Raw genomic sequence first — 20,732 nt, 5'->3', positions numbered from 1 at the left:
GCCAGTGCCCCCAATGCCCCATAGCCAGAGCTCGCCTGCCGGCCGGACTGAAAAAAGCAAGGGCTGCAGCTGTTCCCAAGCATTTATTGACTACGCTGGACGGGGAGGGGACCCGCAGGGCCGGGTGCAGTGCCCGGGCAGCAGGCACCTTGGCACCCGGCGGGCAGCACCAACAGCTCAGCCCTTGCACCCCAGGAAATCCCAGCAAGTCAGCACCAGCTGCAGCCTCCTGGTGCAAAGGGGGCGTCTCCTCCAGCGGGCGGCGCTCTGTTCACACGATGCCGTCGTACCCATGGACCCCGCACTTCCTGCCAGCCACCTGGCACCCAAAGGCCAGCGCCTCCTGCAGCCTCTGCCCTGCCATGGGAGAACAAGCTGCCCGTCAGCCCGAGCCTGCCCCGGCCCCCCCAGTGCGCCCCGTGGGGAGGCTCCCGGCCCCCCCAGTGCACCGACTCTCACCTCTTGACAGGGCCAAGAGAACAGCAGCATTGAAGGTGTCTCCAGCGCCCAGCGTGTCCACGATGGTCTCTGGGGGGAAGGCGTCTGAGTGGACGAGCTCCCCGTCAGGCCCCAGCGCGTCAGCCCCTGCCTCGGCCCAGGCGCAGATCACAGTGGCCCTGGGGAGACAGCCCCTCAGCGTGACCCCGCAGCCAGCCTTGAGCACCGTCTGCCCCTTGGGGCCAGCTGCCCCCTGGACTGCTCCCCCACAGGAACTGCTCTGAACCCACCAACCCATTTCACAGCAGCCACCGAGCAGCTGTTACCCTCCAGCGCCAGCTCTGGGCCCTGCCCCCTCCTCTGGGGGGAGCAGCGGGGTCCTGCTCCCCCCGTCTCAGGCAGCGTGGGCCAAGGAGGGCCTGGAGGCTGCCTGCTGCTGCGTCGCTCTGCCCAGGGCAGGGCAGTGAGTGAGTCCCTGGCCCCCCATGCCAGGTTCATCCTCCCAGTTTGGCCCCACGTGGCCCAGGCCTACCCTGGTCTCACACGGGTGCGAAGCCCCTTCACGGCCTCGGGAGCCGAGTGGAAACCAAAGTCCTTCGCCACGTCCTTGCTGACAAATACCTGCCGGGAAAGAAGGAGTGAGGGGGCAGGGCCAGGTAGCCAGAGCCAATGAACAATGCCACTGTGCTCCCCAGTACCCCATAGCCAGCTCTGCCCCATGCCAGTGCCCCTCAGCCAGCACCGAGCCCCCACCCCCAATGCCAGGGCCCCCCCCCGCCCCATAGCCAGCACCCCCCAGTGCCCAATAGCCAGCACTGCCCCTCTGCCCCAATGCCAGTGCCCCATAGCCAGCGCCGAGCCCCTGCTCCAATGCCAGTGCCCCATAGCCAGCACTGCCCCTCCGCCCCAATGCCAGTCCCCCATAGCCAGCGCTGAGCCCCTGCTCCAATGCCAGGGCCCCCCCGTGCCCCATAGCCAGCACCGCCCAATGCCAGTGCCCCATAGCCAGCGCCAAGCCCCTGCTCCAATGCCAGTGCCCCATAGCCAGCACCGCCCCTCCGCCCCATGCCAGTGCCCCTCAGCCAGCACCGCCCCAATGCCAGTGCCCCATAGAATCATAGAATATCATAATATTATGATGAGATAACTGGCTCTGTGGATGAGGGGAAAATAGTGGATGTGTTATTCCTTGACTTTAGCAAAGCTTTTGATACGGTCTCCCACAGTATTCTTGCCACCAAGTTAAAGAAGTATGGGCTGGATGAATGGACTGTAAGGTGGATAGAAAGCTGGCTAGATTGTCGGGCTCAACGGGTAGTGATCAATGGCTCCATGTCTAGTTGGCAGCTGGTTTAAAGCGGAGTGCCCCAAGGGTCGGTCCTGGGGCCGGTTTTGTTTAATATCTTTATTAATGATCTGGAGGATGGTGTGGACTGCACTCTCAGCAAGTTTGCAGATGACACTAAACTAGGAGGCGTGGTAGATACACTAGAGGGTAGGGATAGGATACAGAGGGACCTAGACAAATTAGAGGATTGGGCCAAAAAAAAACCTGATAAGGTTCAACAAGGACAAGTGCAGAGTCCTGCACTTAGGACGGAAGAATCCCATGCACTGCTACAGACTAGGGACCGAATGGCTAGGTAGCAGTTCTGCAGAAAAGGACCTAGGGGTCACAGTGGACGAGAAGCTGGATATGAGTCAACAGTGTGCTCTTGTTGCCAAGAAGGCTAACGGCATTTTGGGCTGTATAAGTAGGGGCATTGCCAGCAGATCGAGGAACGTGATCGTTCCCCTTTATTCGACATTGGTGAGGCCTCATCTGGAGTACTGTGTCCAGTTTTGGGCCCCATACTACAAGAAGGATGTGGAAAAATTGGAAAGAGTCCAGCGGAGGGCAACAAAAATGATTAGGGGTCTGGAGCACATGGCTTATGAGGAGAGGCTGAGGGAACTGGGATTGTTTAGTCTCCAGAAGAGAAGAATGAGGGGGGATTTGATAGCAGCCTTCAACTACCTGAAGGGGGGTTCCAAAGAGGATGGAGCTCGGCTGTTCTCAGTGGTGGCAGATGACAGAATAAGGAGCAATGGTCTCAAGTTTCAGTGGGGGAGGTCCAGGTTGGATATCAAGAAAAACTTTTTCACTAGGAGGGTGGTGAAGCACTGGAATGCGTTACCTAGGTGGTGGAGTCTCCTTCTTTGGAGGTTTTTAAGGCCCGGCTTGACAAAGCCCTGGCTGGGATGATTTCGCTGGGAATTGATCCTGCTTTGAGCAGGGGGTTGGACTAGATGATCTCCTGAGGTCCCTTCCAACCCTGAGATTTTATGATTTTATGATCAGGGTTGGAAGGGACCTCAGGAGGTATCTAGTCCAACCCCCTGCTCAAAGCAGGACCAAGCCCCAACTAAATCATCCCAGCCAGGGCTTTGTCAAGCCTGAACTTAAAAACCTCTAAGGAAGGAGATTCCACCACCTCCCTAGGTAACGCATTCCAGTGCTTCACCACCCTCCTAGTGAAATAGTGTTTCCTAATATCCAACCTAGACCTCCCCTACTGCAACTTGAGACCATTGCTCCTTGTTCTGTCATAGCCAGAGCTGAGCCCCTGCCCCAATGCCAGAGCCCCCAGTGCCCCCCAGCCAGCGCTGGGCCCCCGCTGCCAACGCCCCCAATCAACGTGCCCAGGCCACAAGCCCCAGCTCCCTGAGCCATGCAGGAGCTGGCGTCTGATTGGCCAGCTGAGCAGTCCCACTAGCCAATCAGCTCCCCTCCTCGCTGGCCTCCCAGACACCTGTCATGTCTCCCACAGGCAGGTGCCCTCCTAGACAGCCCCTCCCAGAGCAGTGAGCTGGTGCCAGCTGCCCAGAGCGCCCCCCACCCAGTGCACGTACCATAGAGAACGAGCCAGCTGCCCAGAGCGCCCCCACCCAGTGCACGTACCATAGAGAACGAGCCAGCTGCCCAGAGCGCCCCCCCACCCAGTGCACATACCATAGAGAACGAGCCAGCTGCCCAGAGCGCCCCCCCACCCAGTGCATGTACCATAGAGAACGAGCCAGCTGCCCAGAGCGCCCCCCAGAGGAAATGCCCTGTCACCTGGGTGTGGGCGGGGCTGGGCCCCCTGCAGCGCCCCCAGGGGGCAGGCCCCAGCTGTGCTGCTCTCCGGCTCCCCCCACGCAGGGGCCCTGCTCTGGTCGTGACACCTCCCCCCATGGGGGCCCCCTCCAGGCAGCAGGGCCCCCCAGCAGGACAGGCTGGGAGAGCCAAGCTCCCTGCCCTCCCCCAGCCGAGACCCCCTGACCCCAGCTGCCCCAGGGGCAGGGGATGCCAGGACCCAGGAAGAGGGTCAGCGGCGGGGACGTGCCCCATTATTTCCTACCACGTCTCCGTAGCCGAAGAGCTGGTACAGCTCCTTTCGGGGCTTCTCCACCTCCACCGACGTAGAGACTCTCTGGTGGGCTGGGCAGGTCCGGTTATACTCCTCCACGCGCTGGATCATTTTCACCTGCTCCGCAGCGTTCCTGCCCTGGAAGCAGGACAAGCTTTCAGCAAGGCCAGGGCAGTATCCCTGACCCCCCTGCGCCCACGGGCCTGGGCACAGCACGCCAGCCTGGCCTGGGGCTGGGTGCCACGGCGTGGACTAGCGAAGCAGCGACTCAGTGCAGACCCCAGCCTAAGCCACCCGGCAGCTTGTGCTGCATGGGAAGGTGGGCTGGGCTGGGCCATGTGGACACAGAACGGGAGTAAGCACGAGCAAGGGCTCGTCTACACAGGGCTACCCAGCACCAAGCACTCAATCCAGATAACAGCATCCACACCCGGCCACTCAGGAGCAAGGTCCCGCACGGAGCAGCCTGCGAAGAGGGAAGTGGAGAGCAGAGAGCAGCAAGCCGGCGCATCTGCCTCCCATCCCACCTCCAGGACTCCCAGCCTCGAGCCAGAAGCACGGGGGCCAGTCTCTATTCCAGGTCACTCAGGCCCCCCCGTCACTAAATCCTGCTGCTGCTGCCACCCCCTTGCGACTCCGAGCCGCCCCTTCCTTTCTGTGCCAGTGAGCGAGTGTTTGGCCATGCCTTCATCTCCTGCGGGGCTACCGTAACCGCCCCTCTCTGGCCACCCCAGCCCTAATCCACTCCTCACCAGCCCGCTGCCTGGCCCACTCCTCATCTCAGCTCCTGGCGCCACCATGACATGGCCCCTGGGCTGGGCAGCACTCCCATGTATGTGCCATCCCACTCCTCTGGCCTGCGTCTGCCTTCGCCTCCTCACATCGGGCACTGCCTGGGGTAGGGCCCCCCCGCCCCCCACGCTAGGGCAGCGCCAGGCCCCTCTGGGGAGCCACTGAACAGTCAATGGCAGAATGGGGGGCCTCGCCGGGCGAGGGGGGACTCACCTCCCAATGGATCCACTTGTATTGGGTGAGGTCGACCTGCTCAAAATCCTGTGCTGTCACATCTGGCAGGTTTCTAACCCACGGGGTGGGGGGGGGGGAGGGGGGAAGAACACAGGGGAGTCAGAGGGCGGGTGCACGGGGCCCCTCCTAGCAGAGAGATTAGGGCTGAGGGGGACGGGGGGCGACTTTAGCCCCTGCAGTCAGTGAGCCGCTGGGGAATCTGGGCTAGCGGCCCCAGCAGGTGGGGAGTGCAGCTCCCAGGCAGTGGGGCCCAACACATGGCATGGCCTGCAGGCACTCGCACAGACCCCCTGGCCTGCTCGGCGACACAGGGGGAGCCTGCCCCAGAGGACACCATGGTGCCTGTGCCCTCGGGCACTGCTCCCTCTGCACACTCGGCTGGCAAGGCCCCTGCCCATACAGGGCTCCTGGTGGGGGACCAAGGCCAAGCAACGGGGCAGAAGGGTGTGACAGTATGGGGCTCTGAGGGGCTGGACTCTGCCCGGCTGGGCTCACACCCAGCCAGGTAACCAGGCACCCATTCAATGATTAACCACAGCCTCTGGCAGAGGGGATGAAGGCAGGAGACCCTGGCCTGATCTCAAAGGGCATCAGCCAGACTTTGATCCCAGAGATCCCAGGGACGCGGACGCCCTTCAACGAGGGGAACAGAGCTCAGTGACACCGAGCCCCTGTGAATCACTAACCCCCTCCCCCACTTCTCCGGCTGCTGGATCCCAGCTCGACCCTCCTGCCAGCAAAGGGTTAACAGGGTCCCAGGCAAAGTCCTGCCGCCTGGTCCCAACAGGGCCGGAGAGACGGCCCCATAAGGGAGCTGTGTTAACTGCGGGGGGGGGGGAGGGGGGGCAGGATCTCCTCTGCTTCCCTCCTGTGCTGATATCTGGTCCCATGTGTTCTAATGCGCTGGGCCGGGCTGAGCCGAGCGGCCCCACAAAGACAGGGCTCACCCCGAGGGGCAGGCAGCAAGGGGCACCCCAGACCACCCGCCAGGAAATGGAGGGACGGGGCTGGTGTGGGCCGGGCGAGTTCCCAAGGGAGCATCCCTTCCCACTGGCAGAAGGGACCCAGTGAAAGGCCCTGACAGCCCTGCAAGCGCAGGGAGGTCACTGCTACAGCGGCCAGCCCAAGGTCCCCTCTGAACGCCTACCACCTGCAAAGAGTCACAGGGCAACCCCCCATAAGCCCTGGGGAGGCAGCGGGGGTCACACATGCAGATTCCCCTCCCCGCCCCGAAGACAAGATTGAGATGTGCCGATTATGGCGGTGAAATTACCGGGTGCTGCAGGATTAGCATTGGCGCAGCTGATTGGCGTCTGCGTGCAGAATCAGTGAATGAATCAGTCAATCAGCCATGCGGGATGGGTCCCCTCTGACGGGGCAGCACCGAGGCGAGACCTGAGGGCACGGGCCCCCGAGCCCCCGTCCGTGACAGGCAGGGCCCAAGGGCCCGGCACTGGGGTTCCCCCTGCGGGAGCCGCCTGCCTGCCAGGGGGGACTGGCGCGACGGCTCGGCAGATGTGCCCGGCCTTACGTGTCATAGAGTGTGACTGTCCGTGAGCCGTTGGTGCTGTTGACAAGGCAGCAGGCGCACGGCGTGTCCCCCCGGCTCTGCCACGCCACATGCGCTACATCCACACCCCTGCGTCGGAAGTCCGCCACGATGAAACTTAGCAGGGGAGGGGAGAGAACAGGGGGAGGGAGAGAGGGGTTAGATCCTGGCGGGCACAGCGGGCGCCGGGCACAGCCCCTACGCACCTGTTTGTGTGCAGGATGGTGCGGGTGCCCCTGCTCGCATTGCTGATGACGATGGAGGTGGGGAAGGAGCTCTCGGGGTGCGGGGACCAGGTGGGTGAGCTCCACTGCATAGCGCCGCAGGTCGGCCAGGACGAAGCTGCCAGGGAGGGGGGCGCAGAGAGGGTTAAGCGCGGGATGGGAGAGCCGCTGCCCTGCAGTGCCTGGGCGCCGGAGGGGAGACAGCAGGTCTGGGGGCCCAGTCAGTCCCCAGCAGCCCCGACACTCCCCAGCAAACCTGCCCCACTGCACCGGGAGCCCCACAGACCACGATCGGCCAGCGCAGCACCCAGGCTACAACCGGGAGCAGGGGTGAAAGGCTCTCCAGAGACCCCCCAGCAGGGAGATGGGGCCAGCGAGGGGAGGGGTTCCCCAGGAAGGGCTGGGGGCTCGGTCACTCCCCAGCAGGGAGATGGGGCTGGGGGGTGGGAGGGTGTCTCCCTACGGGCCCTGTGGCTGTGGATATACCCACTCTCCTGGGTGATGCTTTGGAGAACAGACTTTGAGGGGGAGGGATTGCTCAGTGGTTTGAGCATTGGCCTGCTAAACCCAGGGTTGTGAGTTCAATCCTTGAGGGGGCCACTTGGGGATCTGGGGCAAAATCAGTACTTGGTCCTGCTAGTGAAGGCAGGGGGCTGGACTCAATGACCTTTCAAGGTCCATTCCAGCTCTAGGAGATGGGATATCTCCATTAATTATTATATTATAGGATCTTGTGTCCCCTAGTCCCAGAGGAAGAGGCTGGATGGGACCCAGGGGAACCCTCTCATCTTGTTTCCATGGCGATGTAATTCACAGGGACCACCGGGGGAGCATGGACCAGATGTGGATTTTAGAAAAGCAGCAGCACACGCTAACCCCCTGCCGACGCTGCAGCAGATCCCCTGCACCCGGCTCCCGGCCCCCCTTGCCAGCCGGAAACGCAGACCCCGAGCGAGGGCAGTGCGGCCAAGGAGCCGGACAGCCCAGCCCGTGGGAAAAGGCCGGACGGAGCCCAGCTGGGGGGTGCCAGAGCAGGCCGGATAGGAACCCAGGGGTCACGAGTCTTTAGAGGACACAAAACAGGGTAAAGGAAGACCCAGGTCTGATTTGCCCCCTCCCCTAGCACAAGGAGGCAGCCAGAACCCCCGTGGTCAGCAGAGGTGTCACGTCTCCCCTTCCCGGAAAGGGACGGTCCTGCCTGCGGGCTCCCCGCCCCCAACTTGCTGGGCCCGGTCACCTGGAAGGAAGGATTCTCTCTCAGTCCAGCGTGCTGGGGGCCAGGGCACCTGCCAAGGTGCATAATGGTCCCCTGAGCTGTGCCCATGGCAGGATACCTGTGGTGCTGGCTTGAGCACTCAGGCTCCCACCTCACTGCGGGCACGCTGACCCGCAGACCCCCCCGCACCAGGTCCATCGCTTACTCTGCTGCGTGTCCGGGCGCCAACGAGCCCATGAAGGCGCAGGGCGCCCCCAGCAGGGACAACACGGTGCAGGAGTTTGAGGCATTGCCACCCCGCTGCCAGCGCTGAGACAGGCACCTAGAAGACAGACAGCCATGGCAGGGCGTGGCCGGGCACCAGGCTCCCAGCCCTGCACTGGCCCCAGTCGCTCCTGCTTGGCGGGATCCACACGCTGGCACAGGGCCGTTAGCTGGGCGTGGGATCGCAGAGCCAGCCGGGGGTTCCCTGCTGGCTGACAGGCGTGGGGTGGGGTGGGGTGGGGTGGGGCAGAGGAAACTCATGCCACCCCCAGGCCCGCGTGCCAGGGCAGACAGTTTAATCGGAGGACTGTTCATGCAGGGAGCTCTTGGGGCTGGGTTCCCAGGGCAGCACCGCGGCCAGTGCTCTGGGCTGGCACTGCACGGGGGAGCGGGTCGGAGGCACCCAGGGGCCCGAGGGGTCTGCGCTGCTCTGCCCGGGAAGTCGGGCTGCAGGCAAAGACATTTCTAGACGGTCGAGAGGGCGCCCGGATTCCCTGCTGGCCCCGCCAGGTCCTGCTCCTGCCAGCTGGGTACTCTCCAGCCACCCGAACACCGGGTGGATTTTCCTGGCCCAGAGAGGGCCTGGGGCTAGTGTCTGAGCATGGGCCTGGAAGGCAGCCTCCCCCCCCCCCCCCGATCTTACCCTGGCTCTGACACCGATGTCCAGTGCCAGGCTCCGGGGGGGGGGGGGGGAGGGAGAACAACCCAGACGGTCTGAGCTGGAGCTGGTGTGACGGGGCTGCCTGCCGCTGAGGGCCTGGCCAAGATGCTCGGGAAGTCCCTTCCCTCCAGCCCCACGTCCCTAAGTCCCAGCCCCCCTGCGCCTCACCCCTCCCAGCTGGAAAACCAAGCTGGGGAGGCTCAGAACCACACCAGGGGAAGGACCCCGGGAACGTTATCTGTGACTGGCAAAGGCAACCCCCCCTGCCCACTCGTGGGACTGGCGCAGGGCTCCCAGAGCCTGCAGCCCAGGGGCTGGATCGGCCAACACTCCCAGCCCACTCAGCCCCTCTGTGCCCCCAATCCAGCCTCCCCACGGTGCTGCAGTCCCCAGGGAGCCGAGCCCCCCGTACCTGGTGTCCGTGTCCTCGAGCGGGTACACGTCCACCACGCTGATTATGTCCAGGCAAACCAGGCCAATGCACAGAATGCGCTTTTCCTCCATGGATGGGCTGCCCCTCCGGCACCAGCTCCCCGGGCACCTGCCCCCTGCCCCTCCCTCCGGCACCAGCTCCCCGGGCACCTGCCCCCCGCCCCTCCCTCCGGCACCAGCTCCCCGGGCACCTGCCCCCTGCCCCTCCCTCCGGCACCCGCTCCCCGGGCACCTGCCCCCTGCCCCTCCCTCCGGCACCAGCTCCCCGGGCACCTGCCCCCTGCCCCTCCCTCCGGCACCAGCTCCCCGGGCACCTGCCCCCTGCCCCTCCCTCCGGCACCCGCTCCCCGGGCACCTGCCCCCTGCCCCTCCCTCCGGCACCAGCTCCCCGGGCACCTGCTCCCTGCCCCTCCCTCCGGCACCAGCTCCCCGGGCACCTGCCCCCTGCCCCTCCCCCCCGCACCTGCTCCCCGGGCACCTGCCCCTCCCTCCGGCACCAGCGCCCCGGGCACCTGCCACCTGCCCCTCCCTGCACTAGTGCCCCGGGCACCTACCCCCTGCCCCTCCCTGCACTAGTGCCCCGGGCACCTACCCCCTGCCCCTCCCTGCACTAGTGCCCCGGGCCCCTAAGGCCCCGCCCCCCGGTACCGCCGACCCGACCCGACCCGACCCGTGCGGTGCCCGGTGGCTCAGTCAGGACCATCCCGAGCCCGACAAGCCCCCTCCTGAAGCTGCCTGGCCCCGCCCACGGCCCCGCCCCTTCTCTGCCTGGCCCCGCCCCCGCCTCCAATCCCGTCCGCAGCTCAGAGCCCCGCCCCCCGCCGCACCACCCCATACTCCCCGCCCCACACATGACACGAGCGGCCGGGGTCACGTGACGGGGGAGGGGCGGGTGCTTTAGGCTGGAGGCGGGGCGGGGATGGCGCTGACCCCCCCCCCCCCCCCGGCCTGTGGCCCCCCCCGGCCGAGGATGGCGCTGGGGCTGACCCCCCCCCCCGGCCTGTGGCCCCCCCCGGTCGAGGATGGCGCTGGGGCTGACCCCCCCCCCTCCGGCCTGTGGCCCCCCCCGGCCGAGGATGGCGCTGGGGCTGACCCCCCCCGGCCGAGGATGGCGCTGGGGCTGACCCCCCCCCCCCCTCCGGCCTGTGGCCCACCCCCCCCCCCCCCCGGCCGAGGATGGCGCTGGGGCTGACCCCCCTGGCCTGTGGCCCCCCCCCGGCCGAGGATGGCGCTGGGGCTGACCCCCCCCGGCCTGTTGCAGACATAGCCCAGATGCACCAGGCGTGGGCTCTGGCCCTGGGTTCACAGGGGCCCTGCACCTGGCTTGAGTCTCACACATGTGTACAACACGTGGTGTGTAAATTCCCCCATTGTTCTTTCTGGCCCCCTCACAGGGAGCCCAGGAAAGCCTGGGTTAGTGTGTTTGTGGGGAGGTGATGGAAGTGTGAAGGCTGCCTGTGTAACCTTAACTGTGCCCAGCGGGCGCTTACCCAGCACAGCTGTGAGCTGCAGGGTCCCTGGCATTCTCCAGGTCTACACTATCAACTGACCTCGCTCTGGGTGAGAAAAATCCATCTCCCCCGTGCACAGTGCTTTGCCGATGGGGGCTTCTCCCGCCTCTCGCAGAGGTGGATGAACTACGCCGGCAGGGGGCGCTCTCCCATCCGTCTTCGCTGAAGCCCAGCCGCGGAGTTTTAAGTGTTAGCCTGCCCTTATAATCTGCCAGCCTCAGGGACGTTTCTGGGGGTTTGGTGGGGATGCCATGGAGAAGGGCACGGAGGGAGCCCAGTGCCTGCGTCCAGCCCTCAGGACCAAGGCCCTGCAGGGGAAAGGCTCTGTGTCCAATTCCCCACCTCCAGGAACCACCTTTTCTTTAATGTGTGAATGTCCTGGCCGGCTGCTTGACAGGCCCTTGGGATTCCCATCTGCTGTGCTTGTCCTCTGGCTAGCCACTGAGAGGAGCTCCCAGCACAGACCTGCCCCTGTTCTGCGCCAGGCCTATTCCCGCCCCCAGTGCCTGCCTGTGGAAGTACAAGCTCAAACCCTGCTCTGCCCCAGCTCTGCAGAGTGGCTGGGACTGGCAGTGTTCACGAGCTGGCCCTGCCTTCTCCTTTGGATCCCAATGTCCTACTTCACCATCTCTGTGTCACAGGGCGGGCCTGGCAGCCAGGAGGTGGGACCGTGAAGCTGTCTGGAGGCACAAAGGTCCAGGCTGATAAGAGACTTGTTTATCCAGGGTCTTGTGCCCAGCCTCCAGACAGGGCAAATTTGGCAAGGAACCTTCCGAGTGAAAGCAAGCGTCTGCCTTCCAACTCCCTTTGTGAGTCCCAGCCCCCGCAGGGCATTTCCAAATCCACACCAATCCCTCTCTGTGCCCTTTGGGCCTCACTTCCCCTCCCCTTTTCTATTTCTAGCTCTTCTCTCCATCCCCTCCTGCCTGTACAGTGTTGCTGTGAGCCGCTAGCCAGCTGCTGTGTTCCACCCAGAGGTGGCTGCATTTCTCTGGCAGGTGAGTAATTGTTACCCTACAGTCTGCAAAGCACTTGGGGATCCCAGGCTCTATATAGCTGTGGGGGATCATTATGCCTCCCACAGCCACTGTTTCCTGTTATGCCACCCACCTTCCTGAGGAGTTTGAGAGCTGGGATGTAGGAGTTATCCCTCTGAAATTAGACTGTCATCCATGGGTAGGGCCCCTACCAAATTCAGGGTCCACTTTGGTCAATTTCAGGGTCATAGGTTTTTAAAAATTATCAATTTCATGATTTCAGTTATTTAAATCTGAGATTTCACAGTGTTGTAATGGTAGGTTCCTGACCCAAAAAGGAGTTGTGGGGGGGTTGCAAGGTTATTGTAGGTGGGGGGTTGCAGTACTGCTACCCTTCTGCGCTGCTGCTGGTGGCAGCGCTGCCTTCGGAGCTGGGTGTCTGGCCAATAGTGGCCGCTCTCCAGCCACCCAGCTCTGACGGCAGCGCAGAAGTAAGGGTGGCAATACTGTCACCCCCGTAAAATAACTTTGTGACCTCCCCCTGCAACCCACTTTTGGGTCAGGACCCCCAATTTGAGAAACACTAGTCTCCCCTGTGAAAGCTGCAAAAAGAACAGGAGTACTTGGGGCACCTTAGAGACTTTGTCAGTCTCTAAGGTGCCCCAAGTACTCCTGTTGTTTTTGCGGATACAGACTAACACGGCTGCTACTCTGAAACCTGTGAAATCTGTACAGTATAGGGTAAAAGCAGATAAAAAAACCTATGTCACGGCCCAGGACGTGTTTTTCATGGCTGTGAATTTGGTAGGGCCCTACCCATGGGCCTGCCCTTTTCCCTGTGTTTGAATTCCCTGCCGTTATTCCCAACAGTACCCTGTCCAGTCTGTCTCCTCTTTCCAGGGGGTTGCATCCCACTCGGCCCCATGGGATTACCATCCACACTGAGGGCATCCCAGGCCCAGACTGGGGAGAGGGGGTGGAGTTACAATTATGGGCGGAGCTATGGGTTAAAGCAATTCATCATGACAGGCGGCATGGCCTGGTGGCCCGTCACTGCAGCTGGGGGAGAACTGCAGGTCCCTACAGCCCAGCAGAGATGGCCCGAGCCCTCCAGGGCAGCTGCTAATGGGCCTCTAGAGAAAGAGCCTGCAGTGACCCTGGCTGGAAGGAGAAGCAAAGGGCTCCCCCATGCTCATGCTCCAGGCCAGAGCAGCTGTAGGGAATCAGGAAGGCCATTTCTGTCCATGAGATCGTGTGGCAGTTAGCTGCTGGGGGGGAAGGGGGAAAACAGGGTGCTATCACATAAGAACGGCCAGGCTGGGTCAGATCAAAGGTCCATCTAGCCCAGTGTCCGGTCTGCCAACAGTGGCCAATGCCAGGTGCCCCAGAGGGAATGAACAGAACAGGGAATCATCAAGTGATGCATCCCCTGTCGCCCATTCCCAGTTTCTGGCAAACAGAGGCTAGGGACACCATCCCTACCCCGCCTGGCTAATAGCCACTGATGGACCTGTCCTCTACAAATGTATCTAGTTCTTTTTTGAACCCCATTATAATCTTGGCCTTCACAACATCCCCTGGCAAGGAGTTCCACATGTTGACTGTGCATTGTGTGAAGAAATACTTCCTTTTGTTTGTTTTAAACCTGCTGCCTGTCAATTTCATTGGGTGATTCCTATTTTGTGTGTTATGTGACGGGTAAATAACACTTCGCTATTCACTTTCTCCACCCCAGTCATGGTTTTATAGACCTCTATCATATCCCCCCTTAGTCGTCTCTTTCCAAGCTGAACACTCTAATGTTTGGCGTCTCACCTTGTACGGAAGCTGTTTCATACCCTTGATCATCTTTGCTGTCCTTCTTTGAACCTTTTCCAGTTCCACTCTATTGTTTTTGAGATGGGGTGACCAGGTCTGTGTGCAGTATTCAAGGGGTGGGCGTCCCATGGATTTATATAGTGGCATTAGGATATTGTCTGTCTTCTTAGCTATCCCTTTCCTAATAGTTCCTAAAGTATTCTTAGCCTTTTTGACCGCTGCTGCACATCGAGCTGAAATTTTCAGAGAACTATCCACAGTGACCCCCAGATCTCTTTCCTGGGTGTTACCATCACTGTATGTGTGTGGTTGGGATTATGTTTCCAATGTGCATTTCTTTGCCATTTGGTTGCCCGGCCACGCAGTTTTGTGACTCCAACTCCTTGCACTCAGCTGTGGACTTAACTATCTTAAACAATTTTGTATCATCTGCAAACTTTGCCACCTCACTGTTCACCCCCTATTCCAGCTCACTGAGGACTATGTTGAACACACTTGTCCCGGCACAGACCCCTGGGACCTGCTATTTACCTCTCTCCAGTTACTGATCCAGGAGATGACCTTCCCTCTTACCCCATGGCTCCTTAGTTACCGTAAGAGCCTTTGGTGAGGGACCTTGTCAAAGGCTTTCTGAAAGTCCAAGTAATTCCTAAAACTATTAGAGGAAATTCTTACTTCATCCCCATGCTATTCCCTGATGTCCCCATGCCAATCTGCACAGTCCCCCGCGGGCTCTGCCGAGCAGCTGTGATGTGCTGTCACAACGCCCCTTTGGCTTCTTGAGACAGAGCTGCTGGCCCCTGTAGCCAGGAAGAGGCAGTGTGGCTTAGGGGTTGGAGCATGGGGAACTGGGAGTCAGGACCCTAGGGCGTTCTCACTGTGTCCCCCCAACCCCCCCCCAAAAAAAAACCGTTCTGCACCTCAGTTTCCCCAGCTGCTCTGCTCCCCCTCCCCCCGGGGCTGTGAGACTTGGCGGGCTGTGTGCGAAGTGGCAGATGCGCCAGCCCCAGCGAGGAGCTCCCCTCCCTGCCATGGCACATGAGTCAGAGCCTAGCTCTTCCTTCTGCCAGCATGTGGGAGGGAGGAGAGGCGGCAGACGGGGCTTGGCTGGGGAGATGCACCTGAGGGAGGGCTCGGCTTGGACCGCCCATGGTTAATGTGTCATCGCGGGGCTGCTGCCTCCAAGGGGCCCTGCAGCTAGGCCGGGGGTGGAGGCCAGGGAGCCCTGCCAGTGAGTGAGGAGCGCGGCTGGGCACAGGTAGGTTGGCTCTGTGCCAGGGGGCAGAGTCAGGGATGTGGGGGGAAGGGCAAGGGGGGCTGGGGGGCTCCTGCAGCCAGCGATGCTGTGGGAGGAGGGTGCAGCCGTTTCAGTCTGATTGCTGTAAGCGCAGGGGAGCTGCTGCCAGCTTGTGGGGGTGGGGGTTAGCCCGGACCCTGGCACCAGTGGGTGCTTGTGTCGGGGGGGGGGGAGGGTGCCTGCAGGTAAGATCTAGGGAGATTGGAAGGGCACCTGGGCATGGGTGCCTGCGTGTCTTGGCATGCGTGTAGAGCCATGCGCCCGTGTCTCTGGCGCCAGGCTGGTGTCCCTGGCCCCAGCGGGCCCCGCACGGCGGCATGGGAGCCCTGCGCAGAGCACGGCTTCTGCAGGCGTTTCCTTCCCGCTCACCCTCCCTTGCTGACCTTTGCCTTGGAAGGAGCTGGCCCCTTGCTATGCTCTCCGGGTGGCTCTCAGGCCCCCGCCCCCAGCAGGACGCGCTGTGCTGCGCTGGGGCACCGGCAGCGCTGGGGGTAGAGCCCAACCGTGCCCGGTCCTCCCCCAGCGCAGGGAGGGTGTCTGGGAGCTGGTGTGACATGGGCAGGACAGTGAGGCCAGCTCTGGCAGTGCAGGAACCGACCTGGGCCCGCTCCCGGCTGCCCGGTGGGCCTGGCTGGGAGGAGCAGGAGCCAGGCTGGGAGATGCCAGAGCCATTGCTGGGATCTGGGGGTCTGAGCAGGGACCCCCGGGCCCAGTGGCCCACCCAGTGTAGCTGGGAGCTGTGCACAGCAGACACAGCTCAGGGCCTGGAGGGACGAACTTTCCAGATTCGAATGAAACCCCCTGTAAAGCAAGTGCCTCATCCTGGGGGCATCCGGGGTCTCCCGGGACCCGCCGAGCCGCACCTGGCCTCTCCGGTCCCCCTCAGCCACACACAACCCTGGGCATCCACCACTCCTCCCTGGCCAGGACCATCTGCTCCAGGGCTACCAGCAAAACTCCTTTGGTCCCAGCCCCACGGCACCGCGGGCTCCAGTCACTGCTCCCACTGCCTCGAAATCCAGATCCCCAGGCCAGGCGGGCCCAGGGTGAGCATCGGGTCGGAGTCCTGCCCAGTGCTGGCCAGAGACCTGCCATTCCCAGAGCAGCCCGGCTGGTGGAGACGCTTGACGGAACCCCCCGGCCCTGAGTAATTGTTAAACACTGACACCCCATTGCTGGCCGGACGTGGTCCAGGGTCAGCTGCCCCCCACTGGACCTTCCTCTGCCTGGACCTTCCTCTGCCAGCCGAGGGGCCCTGGCCCATCACCCCTGGGCTGCAGCCCCTGCCTCGCCGAGTGGCGGTTTGGGACTCCACCAACTACTGTGCCCCAAGGGACTGGGTTATTGTTATAGCCCCCCCCCCGACCAACCCTCCCCCAGATCAGTCCTTCCCTGCAGGGGTGGGCACCATCCTGGGCCCCTTGCTGGGGCGGGGGAGGGGGTAGAGTCCTTTTCTTCCCCCTCCGTGGTGTGAGACTGGCCTCACCTGGCCGGGGGTGGAGAGCTCCACCTGCAGCAGCTCTGATTGGCTCCTCTACCCCAAGGGGCGGGGCCTGTCATAGGTGGGTCCCCTGGTGCTGTGCTGCGAGCTGGCTACTCAGACCTTGGGGGGGGGTATGTGCCCCCCCCCGTCACAGTTACTGCCCCCTCGCCTCCAGACCCTCCAGCACTGGGCCATCCCACGGCAGGTGTGGGGTAGAGGTCCCAAGACAGACATGGGGCAGGCAGTGTGGGGCAGTCGGCATGGGGTGGGGTCCTGAGGCAGACGTGGGGCAGGTAGCATGGGCCAACTGGTATGGGGCAGGGTTCCTGAGGCAGATGTGGGGCAGGCGTGAATAGATGGCCCAGGGAAGGTAGTGTGGGGGTATGGGGCGGGGGTCACAAGGTAGATGTGGGGCAGGACGCATGGGCCAGGAAGTATGGGGCAGGGACCTGAGGCAGATGTAGGGCAGGCATCGCAGAGCAGGTGAGGGGCACTGTGGGGTGGGTGTGGGGCCAGCAGACAGTGCCTGCAGCAGGGGAACAGCTGAGAGAACTGGGGCTGGAAGGGCTATTCCTGGCCATGGGGGGAGCCAGGGAGCGAGGCCGCTTCTGAGGCAGGACAGACTCCGGCAGGGGGCTTGGGGCATGGCAAGGGGGTGTGGAGCTCAGGCTGGGGCTGGGCAATGGGGCTTAAATAGGAGGGCTCATGGATCAGGCAGCGGACTGGGGGGGCCATGGGCGTAGGGCTCGGGCAGGGGGCTGTGGGACTATGGAGTGCAGGGCTTGGCAGGGGGCTGGGGGGCCATGGGGTGCAGGGCTCAGGCAGGGGCCAGGGGGGCTATAGGGTGCAGGGCTTGGGCAGGGGGCTCATGGGGTGCAGGGCCTGGGCAGGGGGCTATGGGGCGCAGGGCTCGGGCAGGGGGGCATGGGGCGCAGGGCTTGGGCAGGGGGCAGGGGGGCCATGGGGCACAGAGCCTGGACAGGGGGGCCATGGGGCGCAGGGCTCGGGCAGGAGGCTGGGGGGCCATGGGGCGCAGGGCCTGGGCGGGGGGCCATGGGGCGCAGGGCTCGGGCAGGAGGCTGGGGGGCCATGGGGCGCAGGGCCTGGGCGGGGGGCCAGGGGCTCGGGCAGGGGGCTGGGACACAGAGTCTCTGTCTCTGGCTGCCTCAATAGTTTAAACTCCTCAGTGATCTTGGGCACATTGGTCACGTGCCCTGCAACGCTGTGTCCTCTGCAGCCTCCCTCCCAACAGCCCCCCTGGACCGCCCTGTCTCTGGTAAAGGAGTGATACTATTATTCCTGTCCTTACTAGTGTTACTGCCACCACCGGAGCATTGAATTTCAGAAGGGGAACTACACACAAATGAGGAAGTTAGTTAAACGGAAATGAACAGGTACAGTGACTAGAGTGAAATCCCTGCAAGCTGCACGGACACTTTTCAAAGACACCATACTAGAGGCCCAACTTCAATGTCTTCCCCAAATTAAGAAACACAGGAGAACCAAAGAAGTGCCACCATGGCTAAACAGCAAAGTACAAGAAGCAGTGAGAGACAAAACGGCATCCTTTAAAAAGGGGAAGTTAAATCCTAGTGAGGAAAATAAAAAAGGGCATAAACTCCGGCAAGTGAAGTGTAAAAATACAATTAGGAAGGCCAAGAAAGAATTTGAAGAACAGCTAGCCAAAGACTCAAAAACTAACAGCAAAATGTTTTTAAGTACATCAGAAGCAGGAAGCCTGCTAACCAGCCAGTGGGGCCACTGGACGATTAAGATGCTAAAGGAGCATTCAAGGACGATAAAATCACGAATGAATTCTTTGCATTGCTCTTCATGGCTGAGAGTGTGAGGAAGATTCCCAAACCCAAGCCATTCTTCTTAGGTGACATGGTTTTACAAAAGGTAGATTGTGCCAAACCAACCTGATCTCCTTCTTTGAGAAGGTAACATATTTTTTAGACAAAGGAAACGCAGTGGATCTAATTTACCTCAATTTCAGTAACGCATTTGATATGATTCCACATGGGGAATTATTAGCTAAACTGGAAAAGATGGGGATCAATCTGAAAATTGAAAGGTGGATAAGGAACTGGTTAAAGGGGAGACTGGTTAAAGGGCTGAAAGTTGAACTGTCAGGCTGGAGGGAGGTTACTAGTGGAGTTCCTCAGGGATCAGTTTTGGGACCAATCTTGTTTAATCTTTTTTTACTGACCTTGACACAAAAAGTGGAAATGTGCTAATAAAATTTGCGGATGGCACAAAGCTGGGAGGTATTGCCCATACAGAGACGGACCGGGATATCATACAGGAAGTTCTGGATGACCTTGTAAACTGGAGTAATAGGATAAAATTTAATAGTGAAAAGTGCAAGGTCATGCATTTAGGGATTAATAACAAGAATTTTGGTTATAAATTGGGGACATATCAGTTGGAAGTAACAGAGGAGGAGAAGGACCTCGGAGTATTGGTTGATCACAGGACAACTATGAGCCGCCAATGCGATATGGCCGTTAAAAAAGCTAATGCGCTCTTGGGATGCATCAGGCGAGGTATTTCCAGTAGAGATAAGGAGGTGTTAGTACCGTTATACAAGGCACTGGTGAGACCTCATCTGGAATAGTGTGTGCAGTTCTGGTCTCCCATGTTTAAGAAGGATGAATTCAAACTGGAACAGGTACAGAGAAGGGCTACTAGGATGATCCGAGGAATGGAAAACCTGTCTTATGAAAGGAGACTCAAAGAGCTTGGCTTGTTTAGCCGAACCAAAAGAAGGCTATGGGGAGATACGATTGCCCTCTATAAATACATGAGAGGGATAAATATCAGGGAGGGAGAGGAATGATTTAAGCTCAGTACCAATGTGGACACAAGAACAAATAGATATAAACTGGCCATCAGGAAGTTTAGACTTGAAATTAGACGAAGGTTTGTAACCATCAGAGGAGTGAAGTTCTGGAACAGCCTCCCAAGGGGAGCAGTGGGGGCAAAAGACATATCTGGCTTCAAGACTAAGCTTGATAAGTTTATGGAGGGGATGGTATGATGGGATAGCCTCATTTTGGCAATTAATTGATCTTTGACTATTAGCGGTAAATATGCCCAATGGCTGTGATGGGATGTTCGATGGGGTGGGATCTGAGTTACTACAGAGAATTCTTTCCTGGGTGTCTGGCTGGTGAGTCTTGCCCACACGCTCAGGGTTTAGCTGATCGCCATATTTGGGGTCGGGAAGGAATTTTCCTCCAGGGCAGATTGGCAGAGGCCCTGGGGGTTTTTCGCCTTCTTCTGCAGCATGGGGCACGGGTCACTTGCTGGAGGATTCTCTGCACCTTGAGGTCTTTAAACCACGATTTGAGGACTTCAATAACTCAGATATAGGTCAGGGGTTTGATACAGGAGTGGGTGAGATTCTGTGGCCTGCGTTGTGCAGGTCAGACTAGATGATCATAATGGTCCCTTCTGACCTTAGAGTCTATGAGTCTAACAGTCCCAGACTGAGGTGTTATTAGAGGAGGTTTTGGAACAGATTGATAAACTAAACAGTAATAAGTCACCAGGACCAGATGGTATCACCCAAGAGTTCTGAAGGAACTCAAATGTGAAATTGCAGAACTACTAACTGTGGTATGTAACCTATCATTGAAATCAGCTTCTGTACCAGATGACTGGAGGATAACTAATGTGATGCCAATTTTTAAAAAGAGCTCCAGAGGTGATCCCAGCAATTACAGGCCAGTAAGCCTGACTTCAGTACTGGGCAAACTGGTTAAAACTATAGTGAAGAACAGAATTGTCAGACACAGAGATGAACACCATTTGTTGGGGAAGAGTTAACATGGCCAGGGCCAGATTTCCAGTCAGGCCCATGCCTAGGGCCACTGGCGTTCTAGGGGCGCCTCACCTCTGTAAAACTGTGCAACACAAAGATCAGCTGTAGGCGGGGTGGCGGGGTGGTGAAGATGCTGTGCCTAGGGGTGCGTAAAGGGTAAATCTGGCCCTGAACACAGCTTTTGTAAAGGGAAATCGCGCCTCACCACTCTACTAGAATTCTTCGAGGGGGTCGACAAGCTTGTGGACAAGGAGGATCCAGTGGATACAGTGAACTTAGATTTTCAGAAAGCCTTTGACAAGGTCCCTCCCCAAAGGCTCTTAAGCAAAGTAAGCTGCCATGGGATAAGAGGGAGGGTCCTCTCATGGATCAGTAATTGGTTAAAAGATAGGAATAGAGAGAGGTGAATAGTGGGATCCCCCATTGCTCTGAACTGGGACCTGTGCTGTCCAACATTGTGATGGGTTCCCCTGGGCTGCCACCTGGAGCTGGGCTACCACTGAGCCCCTGACCCACCGGCCTGGGCTATCCCTCACACTGTGCTGCTGTGACATGCTGCAGACACGCTCCCGGTCTTGCACTTTCACCAGCATTCACCCAGGTAGGGACACACCCAAC

The 20,732-nt window shown here is 60.3% G+C and overlaps 2 protein-coding genes across 9 annotated transcripts in view; one reads left to right on the top strand and one right to left on the bottom strand.

Annotated features, from left to right (window-relative positions):
- Positions 1-67: 67 nt before the first annotated feature.
- KHK (ketohexokinase) lies at positions 68-9,370 on the bottom strand. 3 transcript variants are annotated; one of them, XM_005279215.4, is made up of 8 exons: positions 9,180-9,366; positions 8,048-8,164; positions 6,385-6,519; positions 4,833-4,905; positions 3,819-3,965; positions 971-1,059; positions 460-617; positions 68-357 (listed from the first exon to the last, which is right to left on the bottom strand). In XM_005279215.4, exons 1-8 carry the CDS (start codon positions 9,269-9,271, stop codon positions 272-274), a joined length of 897 nt encoding a protein of 298 aa, XP_005279272.2. In that variant the 5' UTR covers positions 9,272-9,366; the 3' UTR covers positions 68-271. The 3 variants fall into 3 exon arrangements, with proteins under 3 accessions (XP_005279272.2, XP_023968767.2, XP_023968768.2); XM_024112999.3 differs by lacking the exon at positions 8,048-8,164 and adding an exon at positions 6,609-6,744 and having other exon boundaries at positions 9,180-9,320; XM_024113000.3 differs by lacking the exon at positions 8,048-8,164 and having other exon boundaries at positions 9,180-9,370.
- A 1,016-nt stretch (positions 9,371-10,386) lies between these two features.
- LOC101936799 (cGMP-dependent protein kinase 1-like) overlaps positions 10,387-20,732 on the top strand; it is a 72,443-nt gene continuing 62,097 nt past the window's right edge. Inside the window, exons 1-2 of one of the 6 annotated variants that reach the window (XM_065590035.1) lie at positions 10,387-11,519; positions 11,614-11,708. The gene's annotated coding sequence lies outside the window, so the exon portion shown is untranslated. Of the gene's footprint in view, positions 11,709-14,549; positions 14,764-17,597; positions 17,680-20,732 lie in introns of those variants that run through there. The other 5 variants (XM_065590036.1, XM_065590034.1, XM_065590033.1 and 2 more) reach the window with 5 other exon arrangements.

The sequence above is a fragment of the Chrysemys picta genome, chromosome 3 (assembly GCF_011386835.1).
Source record: "Chrysemys picta bellii isolate R12L10 chromosome 3, ASM1138683v2, whole genome shotgun sequence".
Classification (NCBI taxonomy): domain Eukaryota; kingdom Metazoa; phylum Chordata; order Testudines; family Emydidae; genus Chrysemys; species Chrysemys picta.
The sequence above is the reverse complement of the archived record's forward strand: the minus strand, read 5'-3'. Positions and strand labels throughout refer to the sequence as shown.

Coding starts and splice junctions, on each gene's coding strand:
- KHK (XM_005279215.4), bottom strand. CDS start 9,271: ATGGAGGAAAAGCGCATTCTGTGCATTGGCCTGGTTTGCCTGGACATA. Junction 6,520..8,047: donor GCGCCCGGACACGCAGCAGA/GTAAGCGATGGA, acceptor TCCCCTGCTAAG/TTTCATCGTGGCGGACTTCC. Junction 4,906..6,384: donor ACAGTCACACTCTATGACAC/GTAAGGCCGGGC, acceptor CCCGTGGGTTAG/AAACCTGCCAGATGTGACAG.